Source organism: Pholis gunnellus, assembly GCF_910591455.1.
Source record: "Pholis gunnellus genome assembly, chromosome: 3".
NCBI lineage: Eukaryota > Metazoa > Chordata > Actinopteri > Perciformes > Pholidae > Pholis > Pholis gunnellus.
Window position 1 is genome coordinate 22,394,132 of NC_136529.1, and position 9,457 is coordinate 22,403,588.

The 9,457-nt window shown below is 46.0% G+C and overlaps 2 protein-coding genes across 2 annotated transcripts in view; one reads left to right on the top strand and one right to left on the bottom strand.

The window, feature by feature from the left end:
• LOC306715993 (nuclear receptor coactivator 3-like) overlaps positions 1-5,491 on the top strand; it is a 28,957-nt gene extending 23,466 nt beyond the window's left edge. Inside the window, exons 13-22 of the mRNA XM_079186510.1 lie at positions 172-441; positions 629-841; positions 1,020-1,137; positions 1,431-1,602; positions 1,836-2,198; positions 2,315-2,593; positions 2,706-2,946; positions 3,038-3,230; positions 3,393-3,618; positions 3,764-5,491. Of these exons, the coding sequence (XP_079042636.1) occupies positions 172-441; positions 629-841; positions 1,020-1,137; positions 1,431-1,602; positions 1,836-2,198; positions 2,315-2,593; positions 2,706-2,946; positions 3,038-3,230; positions 3,393-3,618; positions 3,764-3,775 (2,087 nt within the window). The 3' untranslated portion in view covers positions 3,776-5,491. The remainder of the gene's footprint in view (positions 1-171; positions 442-628; positions 842-1,019; positions 1,138-1,430; positions 1,603-1,835; positions 2,199-2,314; positions 2,594-2,705; positions 2,947-3,037; positions 3,231-3,392; positions 3,619-3,763) is intronic.
• Positions 5,492-7,936: 2,445 nt separating this feature from the next.
• Positions 7,937-9,173, bottom strand: id1 (inhibitor of DNA binding 1, HLH protein). The gene is made up of 2 exons (XM_079186515.1): positions 8,704-9,173; positions 7,937-8,512 (listed from the first exon to the last, which is right to left on the bottom strand). Exons 1-2 carry the CDS (start codon positions 9,064-9,066, stop codon positions 8,477-8,479), a joined length of 399 nt encoding a protein of 132 aa, XP_079042641.1. The 5' UTR covers positions 9,067-9,173; the 3' UTR covers positions 7,937-8,476.
• Between the last annotated feature and the right edge of the window lie 284 nt (positions 9,174-9,457).

Consider the following 9,457-nt stretch of genomic DNA (forward strand, 5'->3'; position numbering starts at 1 on the left):
CAGAGGAATATGCATTACAGCCTTCATGTTATGTCGGATAATTTTTTCGACTTTTTTAAGTCTTGCATGAGGTATCGCACTGTACAGGATTCCTTGTCAGGGGCAGTCCTGGTCTGACAATCTAAATGTGTGAGGGTGTGTAATCCAACGTTGGTATTGTGTGTGTTTCAGATGGGGAGAGAGGCCCCATGCCTCCAGCTCAGCGCAGTGCCTATCAAAGAGCCTTGTCCATGGACGCCAAGCCCATGGGTGGAGAGGGAGCAGTAGTAGTAGTCGGAGGAGGAGGAGGAGGAGGAGGAGGAGGCCTGGCTGGGAGACGGAATGTTCCCTGTCCCACTTTGGTCAAACAAGAGAAGATGGATGCTCCGATTCGACCTGGGCCTGTTCCCAATGGCTTTCCAGGGGGCATGGGTGTGTGTCCACCACGGGGCAACCCAACAAGTAACTTAAACATTTATTTCTTAGCATGCCCAACACAGCCTGGCTTTCTACTTCTAAGAGTAGACCGCATGGGGATATTTGTTTCTTTTCATTTTGTAGCTAAACCCACCATCTATGAACGTACAGAAGTGTGTTGCTAAGCTTTCTGATGAAAACACTAAATGTTCATGGTGTTTGTGTTGATCAGGAGGTATGGGCAGAGGAATGGTAATGCCCCAGCGGCCTCCCATGTCTGGGCCAGCGGACTGGGGGATGCCGAGGTCCAGCGGCAGCCCCGTGGCCGGACCAGGACACCCTGGCATGGGTCGCTCTGGTCCAATGGGAGGACCCATGATCAACCGGTCCAACAGTGTACCCGGGAAAACCAGGTCTATGCTTCAGCAGCAGCTCATGGATATGGGTATGTCTCATGTGGTGTGTGCAACTGAAACAAGTGAATGTTTGGTACTTGTACTTAATATGATAAAGTAATACAATTATCTGAATTGCAATTATTTTCTGTGAACTGACTGGTGGTTAATTTGACTCATTGTATCCACTCTATATTGATCATACGCTACACATCTTCATCTCTGCAGGTACCAATGAAGCCAATATGGGCATGAGCCCGTTTGGTGGACATGGGCCCCCACCTCAGTCCCCGTCCTGGCCAGACTCTGCAATGGGATTGGACAGGCCAAAGACTAAAACAAGCAGGTAAACCTTCTGCACCGGTCCCAACTCTATCCCTCTGAATGTTTCCCAACTTGGACTTTAAATGGAAAGTTTGGATGTTTTGAAGTGGGGTTGAATGGGGTACGTATCCATAGTCAGTTTATTACCTACTGTTCACTCGTACCTCATACAAGCCCACTTCAAAACATCCAAACTATCCCTCAGATTATGGTTATCCCTAAACTAAACCCAGAAGCTGGTGTTAATGGTGTTAGTGACCGAAGTCTCGTTTCCTTGAAGTGATTTAACATTTCCACTGTGGTTTGTCGTGTTAGGGACCAGTTTGGGCACCCCCTGGAGGAGCTGCTGGGGCCCCGGGTCAACAGCGAGGGCCCGAGTGATGAACGGGCACTTCTCGACCAGCTGGACTCTCTGCTCAATACCACTGATGTCATTGCTCTGCAGGAGATAGACCGAGCCCTAGGCATCCCTGACATAGTAGGCCAGGTACAGCACTCACTACAGTAAACATAATATTTTGTGTAGGAAATAGTAACACATTACCAGTGCTGGCACCAATGGGACATGAGCCCAAATTTAGTTTGCAGTAAATGTTTGTAAGCTCCAAATGTTTTGTACTGTCTGTAGTTTAATTACATCGATACCCTCATCTGGCTTTGTGTTATTAGTAAAGTTTACTCGTCCAAACTAGCATGACATGCAGCTTCTCTGTACCCTAGAACCATAGACCCGAAGGCCACCAGCAGGGCCCGGATCGAGGCCAGGGCCGGGGCCCACCATCAGAGCCTTTCCCTGGGCCAGGCTCCTCCTTAGGCATGGACCAAAAACCCATGTATACCCAAGGTTACCCCGGGCCCCCAGGGCCCTCCTCTATGGGCATGCAGCCGGGTTATGGTGGCAACACGATGCAAGGCCAGTCTCCTGGAGGCTTCAACCCCATGATGAATCAAGTGGGCCAGACGGGGGGCTTCCCTGGCATGGCGGGTATGGGCAACCCCCGTGCAAACATGATGCGACCTCGCATGATTACTGCCACCAAGCCTCTCCGACTGCAACTGCAGCAGAGACTGCAAGGACAACAGGTGATCACACAGACCCAAATATCCTTGTTGTATTAAAAAAGTGAGCAGGTCAGCTTGTGTCTTAAGTTGGCAAACAAACTGGCATATTTAACGCTTAATCTTGTCTCATCTGGCAGTTTATGAACCAGACCCGACAAGTCTTGAAGATGGAACAGGCCCCCGGAGGAAGCCCTGCAATGCATTCAGGCATGCAGCCCGGCATTCAAGCCGGCATGCAGCCCGGCATTCAAGCCGGCATGCAAGCCGGCATGCAGCCCGGCATGCAGCCCGGCATGCAGCCCGGCATGCAAGCCGGCATGCAAGCCGGCATGCAATCCGGCATGCAAGCCGGCATGCAGCCCGGCATGCAGTCTGGCATGCAGCCCGGCATGCAGCCTGCAAGCATGGCTGGTCAGGTACGTGATCAGCACTTCCTCACATCTAATGTAGTGTGCATTTGCTTTTTAACAACATCAGCCAGGTCACCATTTGTGAGATTGTGATCAAAACATTGATGTTGGTCTGCAGCCTGGTTTCCTGAACGCCCAGATGATGGCTCAGCGCAGCAGGGAGATGATGACCATGCAGATGAGAAGGCAGCGGATGATGATGCTGATGCAGCAGCAGCAGCAGCAGGGGCAGGGCCAGGTAGCAGCGAGAGGCTTCAGCCCTCCAAACGTCACAGCACCCGGAGGCATGGACGGCTCCATCGGAAGCCCCCCCATGAACCAGCCTGGACAGCAGGGCTATAACTATGGAGCTAACTATGGTGAGTTGACTGAGACAGAGCTCTGTATCATTTCCTCCTCCATATTTGAGTGTCACACTCGTGACTCTCTGTTCTCTTGTTGTTGTTGCAGGGATGAACCAGCAGGGGGACCCATCCTTCATGGCTCCAGGAAGCAGCCCGCCAGCAAACATGATGCAAGGACGAATGGGAGGTCCTCCACAGACCGCCATGATGCCAGGGATGCAGGGCAATCCACAGGGAGGGCCAATGTACCAGTCAGGAGACATGAAAGGCTGGCCACAGGGCGGCATGCCACGCAGCAGGTATGTAGCGTCAGGCTTCCTTCAACTACATTGTGTAGAGTCACCAATTATTCAAGTGCTTGTACTTAAGCATGACCATTTTAGCACAATACTCAATACATCATTTTCCCGTTTAAAGTTGCAACGGTAAATTACTTACTTTATTTTTTCTGGTTTTTCCAGCACGTACCCCCAGCAACAGTTTACCCAGCAGAGCAACCAGGGTCAGTTTGGACCCATGATGATGAACAACTCCATGGGTGGACCCGGGCCAGTCAGCGGGGCACCCGGTGCGGGTCAGATGGGCCAAATGCCAGGCCAGAGGCAGGGCCAGATGCAAGGCCAGATGCAAGGCCAATTAGGCATGAACCCCATGGGAATAGGCAGAATGCCAATGGGGCCTGATCAGGTAGGTAATACATTGTCACAGGAGTTATGTGAAGGTCAACTCATGTTTTTAAATACATTTGAGATATGATAGAAATGGGAAGGAAAATTCAGTTTTTTTCAACCTTCAGGACAATTTGCACATCTCACTGTTTTCCTCTCTGCAGAAGTATTGCTGAAGACCTGTGGCTGATGAGAGAATCTGGAGCCTTTCAGCTGTGGCGGAGCAGTCTGAGCCCTGAGAAGAGCTGGACCTACACACACACACACACACACACACACACACAGACAAACACAGGTAGTAGGAGTTCTCCACCATAAAACATGACGCAGGAGACTGTGCACAACATACTGCTCCTCCTGGAGGAAGCGAGCTACAGGGACAACCGACGCCTCACATACTGTACCCCTGTTAAGGTGATGCACAAAACCCCAAAACGTCAGCGTGTGTGGGTGAGCGTGAACGACCTGGAGCTGTCGGGCAGTAGTCAGCATCACGGCCGGGCTGCAGAACGGGACTATGGTACAACTAGCTGTGGCTGCACTTTACCTGGAAGCTTCTGTGTGGAACAACGATTGATGCAATATTTCTTCATCATTACAGCCTTACTAGAGATTCAATGCCTTCACAACGATGGGTTTCTTTTCTTCTTTGTTTTCCTTTGGAATGCGCCTCATTCTTGAAGTCGTCGGAAGCTATAAGCACAGTTAACTATGTTATGCAGATCGGAGCAATAACTCTCGCCTCTATGCTTTAGACTGTAACTGAGCATCATGACACCTGTTATAAGCAAACAAATGGTACTGCAGTATTAGATGTCTCAAATGTCCTCTGTGAATATGAATTGTAAATATTCTACAAAATATATCAAACATGCTTTTTAAAGGCCCATTATTGCACAAAGTATGAGACCTGGTTGTATTTTTGTGTCCCATAGGTCAATACTGATTTGGTTGATTTTTGTTTTTTATGCTCCTTGCAAATATTGCAGGCGTGTTCGGGGTTTCCTTCCTTTGTTTGTCATTTTTCTGAATGCTGTATTTTAAAAGTTTTCCAAAAAGTCATGTTATTCCATGTTTTAAGCGAGGCACTTTTACTTGTGACTAGTATCTGATGAGTTGAAGGTTTTGGCTCTCGGGAGGTTTTATCGGAAAGTGGTGGAAGTGAATTCTGCCGGGACGGTCGATTACATGAAATTATATGATTTTTTGGTTGGGCTCTGTGTGATGTGAGCTGTGTTTTTTTTTTTTTTTTTTTGTCTGCAGTACAGTGAAGACGGGAACACAAACTCCTCAGTGTACCAACAAGCCTGGTCCTTGCAATGGTCCCACCCCCCCCAGCTCTGTCTGTCGAGTGTATTTTTATTCACACCGTTTTCTTTTGACTGTTGTTCTAAACTCGCTGAATCTACCTTCTCAACACGCGCAATCCAAAGATATTTTTCCACATCTCTGTATAGTTTCTGGTGTACATTTTTAACGACACGTGTTGTCGTAGTCTGATGGTGAATGGGTACAAATCACAGATCTGTAAAAGCATTTGATGGTTGTGTACTGGAAACTCAACCCCACAGCAGAACGTTTTTACATCCAGAAAAAAAAGAAAAGAAAAAACAACACGGCATGTTTTGCTGTGAAAGAGAAATACCAATGGAATGAAATCCACTTCAAGACATATCAATATCTCTTCTGTCTGTCAGGAAGCAACTTTTATGTCCATCTTTTGTTACTTCATGAAAAAAAGGAACTTTGTAGAGTTTGAATGAAGTGCAAAAAGAGATCATTTGGTTTGTTTTTCTTTGTTTGGAGGTAAAATAAGCTGTCATTTTACAGGATGTATATTACAGATTTTTTCTGTTGTTGATATTGATGTAAATACAAATTTCTATTTAAACACCCTGGACTCCGGCTCTCTGATTGTCTTCTGATTCGTGACTGCAGTTTACCCAGCCTGACTCTAGCAACAGTAAATATACGCCAGTTTATTACATTGACAGCAGAATCACTGATGCAAGATGCTCATGAAGGCCCAAATACTGTGATGCACTAACCTACAAACAGACAGCGGTGGAAGAAGCGTCCTGTAAAGGTAGTGATAGAACCGCGTATATATACTTTAGAAGAGACGTAATATACTGAAGCAGAGTGCTGCACTGTAAATATATTCCATTACAAGTAAGAGCCCTCTGTTCAAAATTCTACACAAGTGAAAGCTCAGAAGTATTAGTAGCAAATAGTAGAATTAGATAATCTGCCACTGTTACCGTTTAAGTCATTATTGGTTTGTTAATATTAATCCTAATCTGTAGCATTTTTAGCTGGTTGAGATGGAGCCAGTTTAATAGTTTAATCTGGTGATTCCTAAAGGTCAGGCCTCCTAAAGATCACAGGGTTCATCGACGTGATTTATGGAGCTGTAAAGAAGAAAACACAAAGTGGAACTGCTAACAACTTATCTGAAATATCAATTGTTTAAAAGCTTAACATCATCTAATCTCAAAAGAAACAAGTACTTGTAGCTGGCAGATGAATTCAAAGCACAACATGTCTACCAAGTAAAGTACAGGTACCTCAAAATTATACTTCAGAACAGTACTTTAGTCAAATGTAACACTAGGAAGTTGATAACAATGAATCCTATTTTTTAGATGCCCGTGTGTTTTGAATGTCAAGTAAGCTAATATAGCTGTCACAAACAAAACAAATATTTAGGGGGGACATGACATACAGAAGTCCCAACGTCATATAAACAGATGTTTTCACTATTAACACGAGGGGGCGCTGTTGTCCGCTAACGTCACACGCAGCAGCTCATACAGGTTTATAATCCTGAGATTCACGTCCTGCTCGCACGAGGGCGCTGACTACAAGAGAGTTGCAGCAAGGGACATGAGGTTTGATTCATTTTTATAGACTGAGGGATTAAAGTAATAATGATAATTAAGCATTGGGAGACTATAAAAATCCAAGACACGGTCCTAATGGGATTTAATGGTAAGACAATATCGAGTTTTACGGGGACCACAATAGCCTGGTCTTCAGTTTCTCCACAGCTCAGCCAGATTACGTAAAAAGGGGATTTGTAGATAATTATGTGTGATTAGAAATTCGGCGCTGAGAATAATTTGTTCAGTATAAATGAACCCATTAAAGAATTGTATATGCTAAAGATGTATATTCAAGTACGTATGGGCACTTCTCAGGCGGCTCAGGCAATGTTAAAGTTCTATAAACAAAACAAAAAAAGGAAAAAAGAGAAGTATATATATTAATAGCACATTTCGAACATACGGCTGTACTGTGGGAATCTCTCTCTCTCTCTCTCTCTCTCTCTCGGAGTGTTGGCGTGGTTCCCGGCCCATCTGCGGCCTGGCCCGTGGATTACTGTTTGTTAATGTTTCAATCAGCTGTGTGTTGAGGAATGTGGAGCTATTTAACCTGAACTTCCCCAGGTGTGCCGAGGCGCCGCTCAGTCTGGGCCCCGCCGCCCTCCCCTGCCCTTGGCACAAAGCTATCACACAAACACAATCACACACTGGCCACGCCGGGGCTGCAGCTGTGCGCATCGCACCGCAGGGAAATGGGAAAAACATTGCACCAGGGAGACAGAATAAATCTTATAACGAATCGCCTCGCCAAAGCCATTTTAACCCCTGCGGTGCCAGGGGGAGAGACTGAAACTGCTGATTTATACGATAACATATCGAAACACCATATTTAAATGGCTGTTTTATGGAGTTAAACAAACTTTTGAATCGTTTTCATTTCAGCTTGTCCTGCCTAATAAACCAGTTATCTTGTTTTGCTTATTTAATTTATTTGTAAATTGAATGTATTGGGGGAAAAAACACGTTTGTCATGACTGCGATTGTTTTATTTAATCCTAAACTTAATTTCAAACTGCCTCAATTTGTCAAGATCTTTAGACTTGACGATTTAACGTGAGACTTCCTCTGGTAATGTGATACGGTAACGACCCATAGAGAGGCAAATTACCAATTTAACTGGCTAGGAGCCATTTATTGACCTCCAGCTTTAGTTTCATGTTTCAAAGACTTAACAGCTTCTTCTAGGTGTAGCAATTTTTTTTATTGACAACCACTTCGCACTCCCTTAGGTCAGCATCAAGATAAGCCATTCCTATGAATATGGGCAGGTCTGCTATTAATCACAGGAATAATACGGCTATAACAGCCCATAACAACCACCAGATTGTGTCATGTTTCACAACTTCTAGTGTTTTCAGTGAAACCAAAACTGAGAATCTCCTGGTATTTGTTGTGATGCAGCAACTAATAACTTTCTCTTTCACACGCACACACACGAGGACACAGATGAGATCTGGTTCAAAAATAGTTGTCTTGTTTTAATAAAAACACGAATAAGGTACATTGTAAGAAAACAATATTTTCACATACTGTGGCATTGTAATATACAATACAGTTTTGTCGCTCAGGAATCTGAGAAATTTACTTTTTATCTTTCACAAAATGTTGAACATCTCTATATGGTTTACACAAGATACAAAGAGCGTAACAGAAACATTAGCTTTCTTTAGAAACTCTACAAGCAACGAGCGATGCTGGTTGCACTGAACATGTCTTGGTCCCCCGGCTAACCCAGTCTAGATCTGGACACCGCCGGTCTGCTTCTTCATTCTCTCAGGGCCCTCTGATGAATCGAGAGCCTTGAGTGACAGAGATCCTTGTCGTCGGAGGATGTCCACACAACGTCATTTTTCTAGCATTGGGAGTTTGAAACGTCCCTACACAGTTCAAGGTTTATTTTTTAATAGATGTGGTCGAGAAGTCACATCAGATAGCCTTGTTCGTTTTTCGCGGTGCGCGCTATGGGTTGATGGTGCGATGCTCCACGAGCTCTTAGCGGCACATAATCCTGTCGTCTGAGCATCCATTCTGCAGAGGGGGAAAGGAAAACAATGCTTGATTAGTACATCTGCTTTACATGGCTATGAAGCAAACCGGTGCGTAAAAACAACGTTTACGCACGGTCTTGGCATTTTTACGCACGCGTACTGACGTTCAAACACACCGAACAATCACACTGAACGGCTCTTATTCTGCAGTATATGTGAAGGGATGTTTACCTCCACTGCGATGCTAGCGATCTCTGCGTTCAGGGTGGTGAGCGGTGTGCGCGTTACGCTGCTGGCGGCGTGATGGCGGCTCTTCTCCGGCTCGTCGAGCTCGACCTGCAAGTCCCAGATGTAGTCGATGACGTGCTGCAGGATCTCCACTTTGCTGGCCTTCTTGTTGGTGGGCAGTGTGGGCACGAGCTCCTTTAACTTGCTGTAGCAGCTGTTCATGTCGTGAAGGAAGGCGCTCATCTGCTCGTCCAGCAGCGGAATCTTGCACTTGGCGATGCTCAAGCTCTGCTCGGACAGGCAGCGCACCATTTCCTCGCCGCCGACCTTGCTCTTCAGGGCGCAGGTAGATCCGACAACCTTCATGATTAGTGTAGAAAGTGTAGTTTCCAAAGATGCCGAGGGAATGCAATAAAGTAGTTGAGCAATGAGGCTTCTCCTCCTCTTAAAAGATCTTGGCAAGATTATGTTGACAGTTCGCAACATCCACATGGGCAAACCTCCTCGGCTTTATAGCAGAGCAACAGTCGGGGGCGTGCCAGATCCGTCCTGTTTGAAGACAGCAGGCCAATGAGACGGCAGCGTTTGTATTGATGGGTCGGTCCACAACAGCGCTCTGAGCCAATGACAGCTCTCGCCTGGTTATCGGGATTTACAATCTGTTTGAGGGATGGCGTTACAAATGGAAACAAATGTGTGTCTTTTATGGGTAATATGTGGGAATCCAGCTGTCCATGGCTTGGGGACTCTGCAGGTG